We start from the raw sequence: 19,786 nt of genomic DNA, 5'->3' as shown, positions 1-19,786 counted from the left end.
AAGAAAACAAATTTCAGCAAAACAAAAATCTATCAGCTCATATAAACTTCCTCATAATTCATTGCCTTTGGCTATTAATATCAACACAGCATTTTAAAATGTATGCCAAGGTAATTAAAGAAAAAAAACCATAAGAAGATGGTATCTATGGGAAAATGCCTGCCCAGATTTAGCTCCCACTATTTGTTCATAATTGTTGTAATTTTGCCAGAGGGTGGAAGGTCCATACAAGACTACACAACAAACCCCAAGACATTTTTACACACCTTTGTTACCAGAGGGTATCTCCCCTCCACCCATGAACGTAGCCACATTTACTATTACTACTACTACTAATAGTATTACCAGATTACTATTTACTTCAGTAGTAAATAGTGCAGATGTTGGTGGCTTATCTGAATACTTGAGAGACAGAGTTTTCACTTATTAATGTTTGCAGAGCTACTATTCACTTGAAAAATAGACTTTAAGAAAAAAAGATTTCAGTAAATCTGGTTGGAATGTGGTTTCTACAAACTTACCTGCTGTATTGAGTCAGAGGCTTAAATACATCATTTGCCTTCATATGTTTGTTTGAAGAAAAGTGAATTTTAATAAGCAAAATCTCAACAACATTTCAGTAACATTCAGTCAGACAGCGAGCGTCCTTTCATACTGTTCCAGTTTATGGTCCCAACCCTCAGGTATTTATTTGATTCTTGGATGGTGGGCTAAAAAAGTCCAAGTAAGCACCTTTTCACGGAATGTTGCCATCTTATTGAAAAATGCTGTACCTGGACTTACTTTTAAGTTTTCATATTTGCCTGAAATTTACTCATATTAGACTTGAATGAGTGAATTTTAAAAGTTCAAAATTTAAGTCAAATTAAAAATGTTTGTAACATACATATAATATCTTTTTTTCTTCTTACGCCCACTAGCTTTACTGAGATATTTAATAGTTGACATATAGCTTCTTTTCCTCTAAAAGCAGGGAATGAAATGGACACATGAATAGCTCACCTTTCATATACTCTTTATATAATATATTGGTATGTGATACAGTTCATACTGAGGTAAATGTGTGAATTTTTGGTACTCAAAGATTACACAGCAATAGGAATTAAGATTTTCATACTTGATAAAGGATAAGAGAAAATACCTCTTATTATTTCTCAAAATAAACTAAAACTCAATAGAATAACAAAAAGAAAGATCTTAATAGACTCCTATAAGAAACAAATGGATCAGGCAGACAAAAATCAGTAATGATTTAAAAGACTTGAATGAGTAAATTTAAAAGCCTGATATAAGACAGCCCTGCACCCAATAAATAGGAATATTTTAAGGAGACATTTTTAAAGCATAAAGCTAACATTTATGAAAACAAAGGAATGCAATATATTTTAAGGGAAGAATACAGAGACTATATTCTTTTCAAATTCATATGAAACATAAGAATTCATAACAATTCTCAGATTTTATTACACAAAGTTCTCTAACAAAAATGTAATTGAGCAATCAACAATAAAATATGGCAAAACTAATATGTTAAAAAAGAAAACAACCCAGACACATTCACAAATAACCCATGAGTTAAGAAGGCAATAATGAGAGAAAGTATGAAATCTTTAGAACTGAATGCCTATCAGAACACACACATATGTTTGGTAATCAGCTCAAATGAAATTTAAGGGTAAGGTTATAGTTTTAAATGCGTTTATTTAAAAGACAAAGAGATATTATGGCACTGCCAGATGCAGGCTTTTTGAACTTGTGCTTTCTATTTCTTTAGACGTCTTAACAAAATGGATAAGCGCATACACCAATTCACACATAACCTGTCCATGACAATATCGTTTCTGAACTTTTAGCTATTTATTGAGATTATACGATAACATCACTATCCAAGTCAACAAAATAATTTCTTAATTTTTAAAAACTTCCCTATCTTTACTGTTTTTATATTAAATTATAGTAGCAAGGATACAAACATCATAAATAAACATTCTATTTTTTTTCTTGACATAAGTGGTATTTTAATGCTTTGAAGTCCACTAGTTTGTTCATTGTTTTCTCCTATTTATGTAACTATATATTTTCATTACTATAATTTCTGAAAGATGCCCGGTTATCTGAGTTTCCAAGGTTTCCTTGTTATGGCCATTAGCTTCATATTTTCTAAAATAAAAACAATAAATCTGTAAAATATAGAAATAAAATATTAATTCATGAGGATTATTTTCATGATATGAAGATAATGTTATTGGCAAAAGATATAATTCTTAGGATGTATGAGACAATGTCAGTTTTAATATAATCATGGTGTAAAATTATTAAAAGTGGATTTCTACCACTGGGATGAAATCTGTATCATTGGATTGTCATTACCAATAAACTTGTAGATAAGATACAAATATTTTTAAGCATTCATTTTTTTATATATAATTTAAAATACAAGTACATAGAGAAAAGATTTAGGGTAACAACATGAAAACACAAAAATCTTTTAACAATTAAAGTCTAAATATAAAATAGAGACTGGAGAAATTATGCTGTGAATATAAGATAATATGGGTACTATATTTCATATAAAATTAGTTTTGAATTTTTTGTTAGTCAAAGGGAGAAAACAAAAATACAACGGGCCAAGGGAATCATGACAATTCTTTGGCAAAAAATATTGTTTTCTGACTCCAAATTCTAAGAGAAAATTGTGACATATATCTTTACATAAAAGAGACATAAAACTTAAATAACAGTTTTGAAGAAAATGCAAACATTCCGTATTATCACTCTTTAATAAAAATCAAGGGCATAAACCTAAATAATTTTCAGTTAAAGCATTTTGATGGGAAGTAGCCTTCTCTTCTCTCCAATTAGGCTTATCATATTTAGGAGCAACAACAAAACAAATGGGTCGTACACATAAATAAAAGTCATTATTTGACTGTAATTCAAAGTTAATTGGGCATCTTTTATCTGGCAACCTTAACTCCAACGTATTGAAATACTCTGCACTGTGCCCAATGCACTGCAGTAAATGGAACATGACTTTTCATGTAGGATGAAGCATGAAAGAACTATACAAAAACACACCATTTTCTTGTTTAAGAGCTAATGGAATTTCATTATATTTTGAGGTTCCAGAAATTATTAATAGAGAAATATTTTAGTTGTTTCAAAAGGAATTTTTTTGTTTATTATAGATGTAGAATATGAAATGATAAAGAACATTTAAATTGAAAACATAGGCAAACTTTTAAAATTTTAGAAACTAAGGAAATGTATCACTAAGAAGAATTTTTGTTTTATTAATTATTTTTGCACTGTAAGCTAGAGGAATAGAGATAAGCTAACTTTTTCCTACTTAATAAACTATAATTTATCTTACATTAAAAAAGTTTTGTGAGAACTGTAATATATAATTTAATTGGCTAAGGAACAAATTTTACATAGAGGTTTTTTTTAAAAAGACTTAAAGGAATGAATATTAAGGAAAAGAGGATGATGGTAATCGGGTTAAAGAAAAGAAGATGACATTAATCTCTCTGGGGTCATGTAGATAAATCTTACTTTACTTAATAAAATTAAAAGTTTAAAAAAATGGAAACGAAGCATTCAAACTCTTATTTCAAGGTGGCGGGTGGCTAGACCTCATTGAAATGATAGTAAATGAATAAAAACTCAAAACAATGTAAAGAATGGAGGGGGCTCTCAGCCTAGGAGACACTTTTATGTGTGACATAAACCTAATGGAAGAAGGGGGACTGACAGAGTGGAGCTGAGGAATCCGTGATGTGACCTAGACACGTGGGATGGGGGACTGCAATGGAGATGGCAGATTTTATGGAAGATGGGAGCTAAACTGGGGCTAACCCTGGAGAAGGAAATAAGAGTCTGTGTCAGGAACACCCCCAACCCACACCTGAGCAGCCATGACATTATGGCCCAGGCAACAGACACACACACACAGTCTTCTCAAAGGAAAGCTGAATGAGCCATCTGGATATACCTAGAGCGTACCAGTGCCCAGAACGAAGTTCTCCATTCTGGCATGCATATTAGTGCCCCTTCTCTCAAACCACTAGGGAAAAACACACACACACAAAGCACAAAACAATTGCAGCCTAGCCACCCATATACTCTAAAACATAGTTTGCAAACCAAGAATTTCTATCTGTGTACCCAAACCTCCCAGGAAGCCATCCTTATTCCTTACGTTTTTATAAAGAAATAGGAGGGTAAGCGCAGTGCAGGGGACAGGAGAGGGGAAGAAAATGTACCCATATTGCCACCACTCAAAATTGACCAACATTAGCATTTTGTATAAGCTCATTAAAATTCAACAGACAACCATGAATCACTAAATATTTGAGAAAGCACGTAACACGACAAAGATAAAAATAAACAAGCAGACATTGTTAAGAAAATGAAAGGGCCAGCCATAACTGAGACCTGTGGCCAGGCTATATACAGGAATATCACAATTCAAATAAAAAAGGCAAACAATCCAATTTTTAAAGTGGGCAAATATTTGAATTGACACATATTTCATAAAAATAAATACTTAATAATATTTATATATACATATATATATACATACATATAAAATCATAATGAAATACCAGGATCTGCCTTTTCTAGAATTTAAAATGTCATGCAAATAGAACCATATAGTATGTAGTCTTTTGCATCTGGCTTTTTTTCTTTAGTATAATATGTTAGAGATTCATCAATATTATTATATCTATTGATGAGAATGAGGCTTCAAACTCTATCTATCTATTGTCTCTAAATTCATTGTGCACCTACAGTACATGATAAAAGGGAAAAGGAAATACTGATTGATTCTTCTAAAACAGAATGTTAATGTGTCATAAAGTTATATGTATAAAACTAAAAACTACACAGAACATATGATATAAAATAAGATTAACCAATATCTGATGATTTTCTATATATTTATATCAATTTTATACTTACCACTTTATTGTTGAATGTTTAACTTTTACGAAATATAATATAGTCTCTTACCCACTATGAAGAAAGTTGAGAAATAATCTAATCCTTGTTATGCCACTGTTTTCCCAAAGAACGATTCTGATCATTTTTAAAGATTTTAGAATTATGACTATCCTGTTAGAAATTGTAAAAATAATTTAAATATAATCACATTTGACATATCATTAGATTGTTATTTATTTCTATTTTATATGGTATGGAGAATATAAAGGAAAAAAGCTAAGATTATAACATCAAAAAATGAGTGATTAGATGTACTTCTTATCTTTAGATGTTCTACTTAATCTGTTGTGAATTTTCAAAGGTAAGGTTAAAATATCTTATCTGGCAAAAAATATATAATAGAAGAAAAGAATCCCATTAAAATAGCACCAACAAACAGAATGGTATAGGTCAATCTCTTTCTGCATCATCTGCAGAAAATACATGTTTCATGTATTTTGATGGTATTACTTTTTGCATAAAGACTTATAACAGTTAAATTTTCATTATTCCACACACTTGACTTGTTCACACTATGTTCCAGGCACTGTTCCAGAGAGTCAGTACAATAAACATACAGAGGTAGAGAAGAAAAATTGGAAAGAAGGCAGGTCATAAATAATGGGTGAAATGATGGGAGGATGCAGATGTGCATTTCTCTTATTTCAATTGGCAAAGGATTAAAGCAGTTTATGTAGGTTTTTTCTAACCATGACATAACTCGGGTCTTGGAAAGATGATTGGTCTTCACAACATACAGTTCTGGCATAAGATGGACTGTGTTTAAACAACCATATCTTATGGTCTCTCCCATGTTTCTACCACTCCTTTTCTAAATAATATAAGTTCACGAAACATTGCTTATTACTCAAGTTACATTTCAAAATCTTACTTTGTAATACTGTTCTGTTACCGGAAATGATGATTGTATATCCACATATTGGAAAAGAGAAGGTTTATATTTAACACGAATTTGCTTATTTCGCTCTGCACACTTCTCCTGGGAAAAAGTAAGAGAAACAACAATCTTCGGTTAAAACCCAAATACTCTTTTTTATTGTATTTACTGAGCAAAATTTTTTTTATCATGTTAGTCTTTGCCAGTGTTCTATATTAACATTTTAAAATTTAAACAAAACACTTAATCCTTAGTTTTTCCTTCATAAGAATAACAGAATAAGAGTTGAGATACAAAATTATAGTAGTCCCCCTGTCTGCACGAGTTATGTTCCAAGACCCTCCATGGATGCCTAAAACAGTGGATGGTACTAAATCCTATATATAGTATGTTTTTTTTTCCTATACATGCATACATATGATAAAGTTTAATTCATGAAGTAGACACAGTAAGAGATTAACAACAACTGTAATAGAACAATTACAATAATATACTGTAGTGAACGTTATTTGAATGTGGCAGTATTAAGTAAAATAAGGATTAGTTGAACACAAGCACTATGATAGTGACAGTTGGTCTGGTAACCAAGAGGGCTACTAAGTGACCAATGGGTGGGTAGCGTATATAGTGGGGAGATGCTGGACAAAGGGATGATTCACGTCCTTCATCCCATCCTGGGCGGGATGAAGTCGAAAGGCATGAGATTTCATCACACTACTCAGAACAGCGCATAACTTAAAACTTATGAATTGTTTATGTTTGGAATTTTCCATCTAATATGTTTACACTGCAGTTGATCTCTGATTACTGAAACTGGGGAAATGAAAACCACGGATAAGGAGGGGGACTACTGCATAATTTCCCTCTCCTTCCTCTGTATTCCAATAAAATAAATGAAGTTTTTATAGTATTTTCCTATTTATCCATTTCTCTCAGACACATTATTCCTTCTCTTTCCATATTCATGAATTCCTATACTAAACTATACCCTCCTCAATTTCTTCTTATATAGTAAAAAGTACGTGATTAAAACAAAGAGCCAATATTATACTTAATGGAAAAAGATTTGGATAATCTCCTTAAAAATAAAGATAAGATGATCTATGACACCACTCCTATTAAAAACAAGCATTTGAAATTATATGATCACCATCTGAAAATTATTTTATAAACTGTATTCATAGAAAATTCATTAAAATACATCTCAAATTTATATACATAATTTTAAAAATAGCAGGCTTATTTAAATGCATTTCTACTCAATACAGACATGTAGACTAACCTATTTCTCTTTTCAGTTCTGTCATCTTTTGCTTTATGTATTTTGAGGTTCTCTTGTTAGGTACGTACACTTTTAGGATTGTTATATCGTCTTGGTGATCTGACCTTTTATCAGTATATAGTATCTTTCTTGATCCTTCGTCAACTTTTTTTTCTGCTCTTAAGTCTACTTTGATATTAATATAGCTACTACAGATTTCCTTTGGTTAGTATCTGAATGGTATATCTTTTTCCATCTTTTACTTTTAACCTATCCATAGCATTATATTTGAACTGAATATAGGCAGCAAGTAATTGCATAGTGTTTTTTAATCCATTCTGATGAACTATCTCTTACTTGGTGTTTTTTGGCCACTTATAGTTGATGTAATTATTGATATGTTTGGATTTGTGTCTACCATTTTATTGTTTCTTATCTCTTTTTTTTCACTGATTTGTGCCCTATTGTTTCCAATTTTCACTGCAATTTTGGCTTCTCATTACTTCATTTAGTACATTTAAGTGTCAGTAAAAATTTAGGATATGGGAAGTTTAAAAATTGATACACTCATCAGTTCGGTAAACAAATTGTAGGTAATTACATTGGACAGAGAGTATTTTCCTAAAATATTGGCTATTTACAAAGTAAAGAAATACTTACAAGAGTTTCTCCTGGGTTACACATCTTTACCCGAAAAAAGTCCTCCAAGAGCAAGTCTATGGGTTTATCTTTGTAGAACATTAAAAAAAAACGTACGAAGTCAGTTAAGTCTTCAGATTTAAATAGCTTTCCTATGGAGAAAAAGTACACAAATCAAATAACTTTTGAGCATTTATACTATAAATCATAACATAAACCTTATATATATAGTTGTTCATTCCACTAGCATGAAAGAAGAGCCAAAAACTATTAAAAACGAAATATATCCTATTCATTAGAAATGAAGTTTAAAGCATTCATGAAGTTGGAGGATAATAAAGCAAAACAAAACATCTGCTTAAGTATTAAGGATTATCACTTCTGGCAGGGGGTAAGTATGAAGCAGGTTTAAAATAGTGAATACTCTCAGGAAATCAATGTTGATAATAAGAATCAATTATCTAAATCAAGTGAAATATATGTAAATAAAAAGGAAACTATAGGAGCTATTAGTTTGGTGCAAAAGTAATTGCGATTTTTGCAATTATTTTTAATTATTTTTAAACCGCAATTATTTTTGCACCAACCTAATATAATATTTTACTTAATTTTCCAGAAACTGTGATTTGTAACCTGACTTTTGTAGAACTTTATAAATCTATAAAGTTTTTAATTTTGGGTATTTAATTTTGATTAAAATACAGTATTATTTCAATATTTGAGCATTATTTTATTAGAATGTTATTCTTTTATATTTCTGATTCCTAAAGATTTGCTATATTTTAAAGTATAATTTTATTACATCTAATTATTTTTTGTTAATATAGTACATCTTTAATTTTAAAATGAAGTTGAAGGTATAAGATTCAGGTATCCCTTTAAAATAGAGTAAAATACATCTAACCATTTAATAAGAATGATAGTAGGATGTAAGCATGCTTCATTTTTTTCAGTAGCGCTTGAGTCTAAATAGGTCACTTAATAAAATGTATAATTGCATTTGAATTCTTTGGCACCCATTTATATAGTAACCAAAGTAAGCAATTCAATGATAGAAATAGTTGATTTAATATTTATGGTTTCCTTATCTGCTGTCTGCATGATGTAAAATTCTACTCAAAAAGCTCATATTTAAAAGAAAGAAAGAAAGAGCTCATATTTTTGGTAAATATTGAATAACACAACTGTTATTATGTTCAATATACTCTATGGTCAGAATGTGAAAATTCTCTTATCCTTCTTGTACCTGACTTTGCCGAGACAGATAAAAAGACTTTAAAATTCTCAAAGTAATATAACAACAAAATTATTTCCTCTCCAAGCTTCTCATCAGGTGTTACTATTATATTACCTCTAATTTTTCTTCTTATTTCAACCAAAGCTGAACAAATAACTTTAGCACCTTAAAAATGGATTCCACACCACTTTACAGAAAGTTTGGGAAAGTCAAGTAAGTATATAAAAAATACATGTATTTTACTAGCAACCAGAAAAATGCTTTACATTCCTTCCAGTGGCAAAAACAAAAAACAAAAAAACAAAACAAAAAGCTTAATGGGTAAAATCAAATGTTATCAGGCATACAGGGAAGCAGGAACTCACACACGGTGCTTATGGGAGTATAAACAGTACAGCCGTCCTGCAGTAGAAACTACAGCCGTCCCGCAGCAGAAACTGTACAGCCGTCCCGCAGCAGAAACTGTACAGCCATTCTGCAGTAGACACCCAGCTATATTTGCCCTCAGAGATCCTGCTCTAGAAGACACATATATCACCTCATGTTTTTGTGGCGGCAGTTTGTTGCAAGCCATCAAGGTCCACCACTCTGGGAGTAAATGAGTCAAATGAATTGCTACGTAGCACTAAGAAACAATGAACTAAATGAACATAAAGCAACATGCTGACAGTTTTAAAATCTAGTTTTGAGGACAAAAATGTAAGGAACAGGAATAGGTTTATCACACCACCATTAATGTAACTTTTAAATAGGTACAAACATAATAAGCACCAAATATTTTACATGGAGATATGTGTATTTATATGTATACTTTAAATATATTAGAGTGAAAACCTATCGGGGTGGTGGGGGCAGGAAGTGGTAGGCATTGGGCATAAAACAAAAGAATAGAATAAGAGGGCATGAAACAAGGAGGCCTAAACTATGAAAAGAATGTGGTTAATTCAACTTGCTGCCTTGAGAATCAAAGAAAAGAAAATAGGATAGAGGAAAGGGAGGAAAGAGTGGAACAGAAAAAAAAGGAAAGTCTATAGAAGAATTATAAAAATAAAAATCTCACCACGAGCACAATCTTAGGAACTTTTCTGTGGTGGGTATAATTCATATATTTTTATATTCTTTTATAGTATGTCAGCTTTGGAGTACTGGAAATGGCAGGAACTTCAGAGTACAATAGTCCTACGTTAAAATTTCTTTCTCTACCACTATTTTCCTTTGAGTTTCAGTATTTTTCTATGTAAAATAGAAGTACATCTTGGTCACTGAGCTAACATGTATGTGGGCCAGACTCACAGCAAGTATTTAACAAGGGTTGGCTATGTTATGTTTTTACAACATATGTGTATATATTTTAGTCTGCTTATTTATATTGTCTGTCTAGAAAGAAAATTTGGTTTAAAAATACATTTTCTGCAATTCAGATCCTTGAGTCTGATTTTACTACTAAATAGTATCTTCATAGAAACCATATCATATCTTTCAATTTTGTAACAAACTCTTTGGTAAGTTCTTAAGAATGTTAAAGATTACTGTGTTGGGCCAGCCTGGTGTCTCAGGCGGTTGGAGCTCCATGCTCCTAACTCCGAAGGCTGCCTGTTCGATTCCCACATGGGCCCGTGGGCTCTCAACTGCAATGTTGCCTGTTCAACTCCTGGAGTCCCCTAAGGGATGGTGGGCTCCGCCCCCGGCAACTAAGATTGAACAGGCACCTTGAACTGAGCTGCCACTGAGCTCCCAGATGGCTCAGTTGGTTGGAGCGCGTCCTCTCAACCACAAGGTTGACAGTTCAACTCCCGCAAGGGATGGTGGGCTGCACCCCCTGCAACTAGCAACGGCAACTGGATCTGGAGCTGAGCTGCACCCTCCACAGCTAAGACTGAAAGAACAACAACTTGACTGGAAAAATGTCCTGGAAGTACTCCCCAATAAAATCCTGTTCCCCTTCCCCCCCCAAAAAAAAAGATTACTGTGTTAAAAACCTTGACCACACAAAATAGATCCATTGCTTACCTATGAATCCAAGAATTGAAAATTCAACATAAAACCAATCATTTGAAGTGATATTATGTATGAAATCTGAGATTTTTGTAAAGTACATCTTTTTAGCTATGATATCATCTTGTAGCTGGGAAAAAACAACAATAACAAAAAAGCATCAATACCTTTTATGCTTCCACTGAGTAAGTTATATTAGCTTGAAAATTGAAAATACTTTCAATAGACTACACTGAAAAATGTTTTTATGAGGTAATAAGTTCATTTTTAATTCAGTTCACTGAGGGTATTTACTGTTAGTCAATTTTCATTTTCTGATTCTAAGGCCAGGAATTATGTTTCTTTCCTAAACACTAATATGTAATGTTCAAGCTAAATCCTCTTTGGAAGGGTCTATTTATCTGAATCCATTTTCATCCTTGCAAATACTTCTGTTTCTAGTTTACGACTGACTAGCTTCTTGCTGAGATGATAGGTGCCATGTTCTATCATAACATAGTTAGTATTTAGGAAAAAAACATATATTGTGGGTGACAAAGAGATGACAAGAGAGGACTGGTACTCTCATCCATCATGAACTGGTGAGAATGATGGTGCCAGTAACCCCCCAAATAGTTCTCCATAACAGAGGGGGGAATGGGAACCTAGAATTTTCTTTTTTAATTTAATATATATTGTGCATAAGCTGTAGACTAAGAAGGCCCCCTAAATGATTCGGAAGAATGGGGAAGTTCTAGGGCATATTACCAGAGCGTAAAATAGAATTGCATTGTTTCAAGCTGGGAAGCGTCCATTGACTGGATCTCATGTTTCAATTACATCATCACCAACTAGGAATCGAAGGGATTTTATTTTCTTCCAGTAAAAGAAGAAGACCTTGCTTCAGGCCTTTTTCTAACTTCCTCTCTCTATCTCCAATGATATTCTTCAAACTCTTCTCACAACTGCACATTGTCTTATGCAGTGAGATATATACTTACTACTGAGAAATACAACATTGTTATTTAACAATATACAGGAATTTAGGGGTACAAACTAGGTATAATTGGTTTATTTCACAAATACAGTATTGGCACTGTAGAACTGTGTTACTCATAAAATGTGAGGCAATGCAGGGTAGCAGTAATGAGCATATACGCTGCCGGACATGTAGTAAGTGCTCACATTATGTTTGCTTAACCTAATAAACTGTGGGCAGAGAAATGGAGGCAGAACAATTTCCTTTTTTTTTTATTTGAGAAGTTCCTTTCAGTTTACTTCAGGAAACTACAATTTCCTCTGTTAACAGTGACCTCGGCAAGAAAACTGATAATCAATTTTAAGCTTCCTTTTGGCATTCTAATAGAATGAGTACTTTCTGAATTTGAAATAAGGTGGAAGAATACAATGAGGAAGGGAGGAATCACAAGAGACCAGGAGAACACACTACCTCCACTTTAAATTATATTTATACCGAGGTCATACCTGTAAATAATACATGGCCTTGGGTTGGGCATACAGCATCAAAAAACAAAAATCCAATACTTGTTTGATTCGCCACCTAAAGATAAGTAATAAAACCTGTTAGTATTTGTCATTATTATTTAACTTTTATTTATAAGCACACTTCAGTAATTAAAAACATAAACCATTTTTATTCTTTGTTAACATAGAGTACTATCTACATTAAGTAAAATTGAAGATGTTACGTTAAAAGTTATACTCAAAAGCTTCCCATCTTTATTCAGTGGATAGTGTCTGAATAGAAGCATACTCTGTTTGTTACATTTGGGTTAGTTAAATTTTGATTTCTAGAATAAAGTTAATTTTCTTTCTTATCTTAAGTCTCATTCAAACAAAAATATAAAGAAACATTATTCTCATTTAATACTAACTAGGCCAAGTCCTGAAGACACAAAGAGCAATACACAAAGCAGTTCTTGCCCTTCTGGGTCTCACAATCTAGCATAAAAGATGGAAAAATAATAAAAGTACAACAGGTAGGTAAGTGCTATTTAAAGATATTGACAATGGCGACCTACAGTGAGATGGGGAGGGTGTAGCAGAAGGAGGTAGGGCGTCCAATGGAGAGGAACAGTGCTGCCAAGGCCTGGAAGGAACGGAAGGAATGTGTGAAAGAGCAGCCACCTTAGATTAGGGCAGAGAGAGCCGATGGGAAAGAAGCTGATGATGGGAGAGACCATCATCAGCCAACCATGAAGGCTGGCAGAGACCAGAACATGAAGGATCTTTTGTGACATGTGAGAAACTTTTGATCTGATATGATAGGATTCTTCTGCCTACAGTGTGGAGAATGAAGTGGAGGAGAGGCGAGGCTAGGCTAGGATTCGGGAAAGCAAATAGATCTGGAATGGCCTGAACCAAGTACAAGGTAGAGACATGGGGATGAGAGGGATGATACGGAGAGACTGAAAAAGAAAAATGTAAAGACATAAAGGGCAGAACGAAAAACAAGGATCTAGAGTGACTCCCAGTGCTATGACTCTAAAAACTGGACACAATGTGGGTCATTAATTAAAAGCAAAACAAAATCCTTAAAAGGTTTCCAGATTTGGACATACCATGTATTATTTTAAAACAAAACTGAGTTAATAAGTTTCCTGGGATAAGACCCTTTTCTGAATTCTGACATGACTTTTGCTCTATTAAATTTTGAGGAACCAAATTATTATATTTCTTGTGATACCTACCACATTTATAACCAAATAATAATCCTTCATATATGGAGAACTTTTAATTTTTCAAAATTCTGTCTGTAAACGTGAACGTAAATTATCAGGGGTGTACTGGTGGTAAATGTTTAACAATTGTCTCTCTGTGGGGAGGAGGGGTTGAGCTCTGATTTGTAGCTTTGGCCCATTTCTCTGGTGTAAATGCTCCGGATTTCATGGTACCGACTGATGTCATTGAGCAGAGTTGGAAAGTGACGCACACAGTCAGCTCTTGCAAGCCAACAGCAGCTGGCTGTGTTTGAAATAGAGTCTATTAGATGCTAACTCCAACATTTCATCAAATAAAGCTAGTTATTTAAGGATACACTTCTCTAAATATCATACCTCTCTAATTTTTGTGAGTCCTCAGTTGATTGCTTGGCATGTGACATGTCTGGATAAAAAAAGGCAGGTATTGAAATGACCTCTAAGGATCCAGAATTCAGTTGCCTTTTGAATCTATAAAAAGAAGTCCATGGAGGTTTGCAATTGAATATTTGATTTACCAAAATAACATACTTAAAAAAATTTCCTTACGCATGTCCATATAATGTTTTGGTTTTAATTATTTCACATGTTGATACATATCAACAGAACGAATACTTTTTAGCCAAAGCATTTCTTTTACAAATCAGAGATTTTTTTAACATCAAAAAATTAAAATACACAAATGCCACATTCTGGGTTGTACTTATATTTCCAAAAGTTTAGCATGCTCCCTTTTTGACCTATCTGCCTTCTCAAGCAACTCTTCTTGCCAGGCATTCCCTTTTTCATTTTGTCTGCCTGAAGAATGTCTATTTAAAAACACCTTGAGACTTAGCTCAGTTGTTACTTGCTCAAGGAAGTCCTTTTTGGTATCTTCAGGTAGAGTGAAATACTTCCTACTCTATACGTTCCAATATTTTGCCAGTTGCATCGCCCACTTGTACATAAAGATTTGGAAGGCTAGGTCCATTACACAGCATCTTGCTTGATGAATAACTTCCAATAAATATTTGTTCATCAGTATGTGCCACATACAGCAGGAAAGATTACAAGCAGAAGCAGTGAAAGTAACTCGATACAGTAAGGGACAAGAATATTTTAAAGATAAGCTAGTAGGCTTCTCACAGAGGCAATGGATTTCAGAGAATAGATATTGCAACAATAACATGAAAAATATGGATTTAATAGGTAAATAACTTAAAAATTGGGGAAAATTATAAGCTAGACTTCATCACAGCTCAGAGAGAATGGCAGGTACTTTCTCCACAGCTTTACATAAAAAGTATATGATCACTAATAAAATAATTGGACAGAAAAAATAGAAAAATGAAAGAATAGCCATTTAAAAATTTACCCAACAGTACTTACTTTTTTGTAATCATGTCAACAACAGATTTTAAATAATCTTCAGTATTCTAAAAATGAGAAAAACATTTTACTAAGTATGCCTCATAGTTTTATGAATACATGTTTGCTATGTGTAAGACTTTTATGTGTGGAATGTCATTACGTCCTATTCATCTCTAGTGTTTTCACTTTCTATAAAAGAATGTAAAATAGCCCTCCGTCTAAAAGATCTGACCTGAATACTGAAAATGTTTCATTCTCCTTTTGTCACAAAATGAAATATCACTACACATCATTTATACTTAAAAATTATTTAAAAACTATGCATCTAAAGTAGTTTTGCCTTAAAAATGGAATGGCTTATTTCGAAGAACTTCTCTTTATCTTCATTTTATAAGCATTATATGACAATAAGCTTACTTTGAAATTATTCCACATTTTTCCAGACAGTATCACTCAGCTTAACTCCCAAATTTTCTTCCACCAACAAGCTTTGTGTACCTACTCTTCATTGAACATGATGCTAGATTAGATGACAGACTCATTTGTAAATAGCTTTTGGTGGTTTGTTCTCTCAGATACTTTTTTGTTGTTGTTTTTTACATAACCAATGGCATTTACAAGATGTTGCCTCAGGGTCCACAATATTCCCAATATAAAATTCTCAAAATAGTTTGAATAATGACAATTCTAGTGTCAAATCTGAGTATTCAGAAAGGCAGGTTGTTTGTTAAAAGTATGAGTAATGATGCAGATAAATCTATTAACGGTACTTACAGTTCTTAAGATAGCCATAAATTGAATCACCAGCTGTTTGTTACATACTGAAACATATATTTTCAACATAGTAGTAAAGTTACACTTCTTAAGCATTCTATAGTCTATTTTAAAATTTGTCCCCCAGTATTTTATTATTGGCCTATACATTTTAGGCAGATCTGCATTGTGTCAACAGAATAAAGAAATAAAGATTGAAATATGTAACACAGAAACAAATGACGAAACATTTTGGAGATTATGTATATGCTTCCAATATTAAGAAAGCAAATTTGGAGAGAAGGATTGTTTAATCTTTTATTTATATTTTCCTATTAGTTCTTTTACTGCTTGTTTAGAGTTTTTTTTCCCCTGCATTCAAAGACATGTTATAGAAAATTCAAACAATTGAGAAGAGAATAAAAAAAGGACAACAAAGGTCCTTCTAACTCTCAACATCCAAGATTTATATTCTGGAGACTATCATTCCAAGGTTTACACATTCTCTTTTCTTCCCTATATGTTTCACCTGTCTGTACTGTCCTTTTTTTCTCCTTCCTTCTTTCTATCACATTTTATACAGGTAATATTATGTTAAACATGCTTTACAACTTTGTTCACTAAACAATATGATATGGACATTGTTTTATATCAGTGCATATGATATTCATTCTTTCAGTGGTTACAGATTGCTGCAATGCAGACATAAGTATTTAATCAGTCTCTTATTGATATTTTGGTTGTTTCAAACATTAGCTTTTATAGCACTGAAAATCCTTAAAATAATTACTTATTGAACATTTACTACGTGTCACACATCATTCTAAATACTTTAAATATATTAGGTAATATAATTGCCAAAACAACGCTATAACAAAAGTATTAGCATCATTGCTATTTTACAGATAAATGAAACACAGAGAAGAAACTGGTTCCAGTTCACAAGCCAGGAGGTGGATCGCCATTTGAACCTTGGCGATCTAGATCCAGAGTCTGTGCTCTAAACTACCTTACTATTCTGCCCTATTTTTATTATTTTGAAATTCTTGCCTCATTATCTCCTTAGGATAACTTCCCAGAACTGAGATTTCTGAGATAAAGAATATATGCATACACATTTTAAATCTGACAAATGTTGCCAAATTCCCCTTTGCAAAGCCTTACGGTATTGATATTTATACAGCATTTTATAGTTGTATCTGGCACTAGAGGCAAACAGAAACTTTGGGGCCATTAGAGACATAGGTTTGAATCTGATATATGAATTGCTGGGCAAGTCACTTTCGTTAAGCTCCAGTTTCTTCACCTGTAAAATCAGATACTATAGTACGACCTACTTTACAGGATGTAATGCAGGTTATAAATTATGTATATAAAATTTGTCCACAATCCTTCAGATACAGGAAGAAGTCCCCTCAATTAATAGTCCTTACTGTTACATAATGCAAATTACCTTTTTTTATTTTATAAAATTCATTGGGTAACATTGGTTAATAAAATTATATAGGTTTCAAGTGTACAATTCTATAATATGTCATCTGTATATTGTATTGTATGTTCACCAAAGTCATATCTCCTTCTGTTACCATATATTTGACCCCCTTTGCTTTTTTTCTACTCCCCCCCACCCTGTTTTCCTTCTGGTAACCACTATACTGTTGTCTGTGTCTATGAGTTTTTGTTTGTCTTGTTCATTTGTTGCTTTCCATGTTATATCCCACATATGACTGAAATCATGTGGGTCTCGACTTTTTCCGTCTGACTTATTTTGCTTAGCATGATGTCTCAAGATCCATTCATATTGTCACAAATTATCTTGATTCATATACCAACCCTTTATTGGGTTGGGTGGGCGGGTTTTATTACTATAGCATTAATTTTAATGTTCTGTTTGTAAATATAATTTCTGTACCATAGAGTATGCAGGGCTCCTAGTAACATACTTAACAATACAGTCTTATTTGCCCACATGGAACCATGATATTTAAACAAACCTTTTAGACTGATGTATTTAATTCCTTCTCAGTGGTGTTAAACAAGCATAAAATACATTGTTTCCTATCCAAAAAAAGGCACTGTGAATTACTTTTGTAACTTAAGAGAAAAATTTCAAATGATACAGTGATTACCAGGGAGGGAGGGTAGTTGGAGACTGCAGGCTGGGAGCAAGGAGAGCGATTCTCCTTATTGTTCATACGTACGTCTGCAATGGAGACAATCACCACAGTGTCCTTCACCTCCGAAGGAGTCATCCTGGAGATCAGAGAGGTCAGCGCGCGCTTCAGGTAACTATGATTTTCTCTCTTAACACTGGAAATACCCAGCGCAAAAGAAACTGCAGACACAGGAGCATGGAATCACCATTTCAAACCGTGGAGAAAAACGTAACTGAACATTCATGTCTCCGCTTATTTCTATGTTCGGGTGAGTTGCATGGTCATAAAAAGAGTGTTTGAAACGGTAGCACAGAAGTAACCCCAACCACTCTTCATTTTTACCCTGCATTTCACTTTCTGCCTGAGGAAGTTGCAACTGGCAGGGGATCGTTAGGAAATGCATTAAATCGACACCAAGATGGTCTCAGGGTGGAGGATTTCAGTGCAGTAGAAAAGAAAACTAACTATTCTCCATGTATTATAGTGTTCATCTAACTGAGTATGCAACGTCACACATTGGCTGATTCTCTACTCTTCCTAAGGAGACGCTGGAACCCAAAATAGGAAAAACACTATGAAATATTTTCACCTACGAACAAAATGCATGAAGTAATTTCCAAATGATGTGACGGAATGAACCTATGTCCTTAAGTGACTTGTATGGCCAATGACGACGGAGGCACAGGGAGGAGAGACCCCCCGTCACCCTAACTAGGCATTAAGGTTCTATCAGGGACGTCTGCCCAAAGTCAATCTTGATCACACCAGCACCTGCTTTCTGAGGTTGGGCAAGATACACAGCCTCTCCAGCCTCAATTTCCCCACCTTTAAGTTGGGGATAAGGACTCCCAGAATGGTTAAGTGAGGGACTCAGAAAATCCTCTCCCTAAAGTGCAGTGCTAAGATTGTCAAAAACAATCAGGGCCCTGGTATACAACAGAGAAGCATTTATTGAAGAAAGCTTGAACTTCGGTGAGAATAGTAAGAATCGGTATTTCCCTGATAACTAGTGAGTTTGAACATATGCTCATGTTTATTGGCCTTTGGATATTCTTATGTGATGTTCCTATTTAAGTTCTTGCCCACTTCTCTATTGAGTTGTCTGCATGTTTCTTGTGGGCTTATTGATGCCCTTTATAGATTCTGAATATGAGTCGTTTGTCAGTTATGTGTGTTACAAATGTCATCTCCCACTCTGGGTTCCCTTTTCAGTGTTTTACCTCTTGAGGAACAGAAATTCTTAATTTTAATACAGCATCATTTATCAATCATTTCCTTTATAGTTTGTGCTTTTTGATTGCTGTTGAGAAATCTTTGCTTATCTTCCGGTCATAAAGATAGTCTCCTGAATATCTTCTCGATGGTTTATTTTTTGCCTTTCATATTTAAATCCATAATCCACCTGGAAGTGATTTTTATGGCTGGGGTAAGGCAGGAATCAGGTTTTGAGCTGCAGGAGCCACCCTAAATGCAATTCCTGAGATGGCTTCCCACGTCTTAGGATGAGGAATACAGTTACAAAAGTTTAGAAGGCTCTTAGGGACCAGGCCCAATCTACCTCTTCTGTTTCAATGACCTTCTTTCGAAACCAGTCTTACTGAATGCCTTTCAGCTTCTCAGATTGACCAAAATAGCACTGTCCCAACTGCAGGCCTTTGAACATGCCATTCCTTTTTGCCTTAAGCACTCTTCTCCTGGTTCCTTGTGCTAATTCTACTCATTCTTCCTAAGTTAGGCTGGGTGCATAGCTCTGTATTCTTACCTCGCATCTCAGAGTACTTATCCCCTTTCTGTTGTTACCCATTTGTCTTC

The 19,786-nt window shown here is 33.6% G+C and overlaps 1 protein-coding gene across 2 annotated transcripts in view; it reads right to left on the bottom strand.

The window, feature by feature from the left end:
* Window positions 1–1,129: 1,129 nt before the first annotated feature.
* MGAT4D (MGAT4 family member D) overlaps window positions 1,130–19,786 on the bottom strand; it is a 37,925-nt gene continuing 19,268 nt past the window's right edge. The window contains exons 4-11 of one of the 2 annotated variants that reach the window (XM_074338488.1): window positions 17,948–18,153; window positions 15,084–15,130; window positions 14,073–14,186; window positions 12,481–12,556; window positions 11,032–11,146; window positions 7,806–7,936; window positions 5,879–5,986; window positions 1,130–2,180 (exon numbers count right to left, since the gene is read on the bottom strand). In XM_074338488.1, the coding sequence (XP_074194589.1) occupies window positions 2,046–2,180; window positions 5,879–5,986; window positions 7,806–7,936; window positions 11,032–11,146; window positions 12,481–12,556; window positions 14,073–14,186; window positions 15,084–15,130; window positions 17,948–18,153 (932 nt within the window). In that variant the 3' untranslated portion in view covers window positions 1,130–2,045. The remainder of the gene's footprint in view (window positions 2,181–5,878; window positions 5,987–7,805; window positions 7,937–11,031; window positions 11,147–12,480; window positions 12,557–14,072; window positions 14,187–15,083; window positions 15,131–17,947; window positions 18,154–19,786) is intronic. The other variant, XM_019730716.2, reaches the window with a different exon arrangement.

Source organism: Rhinolophus sinicus, linkage group LG07 (genome assembly GCF_036562045.2).
Source record: "Rhinolophus sinicus isolate RSC01 linkage group LG07, ASM3656204v1, whole genome shotgun sequence".
Lineage (NCBI taxonomy): Eukaryota > Metazoa > Chordata > Mammalia > Chiroptera > Rhinolophidae > Rhinolophus > Rhinolophus sinicus.
Note: the sequence above shows the minus strand (reverse complement) of the source record. Positions and strands in the feature narration are given on the sequence as shown.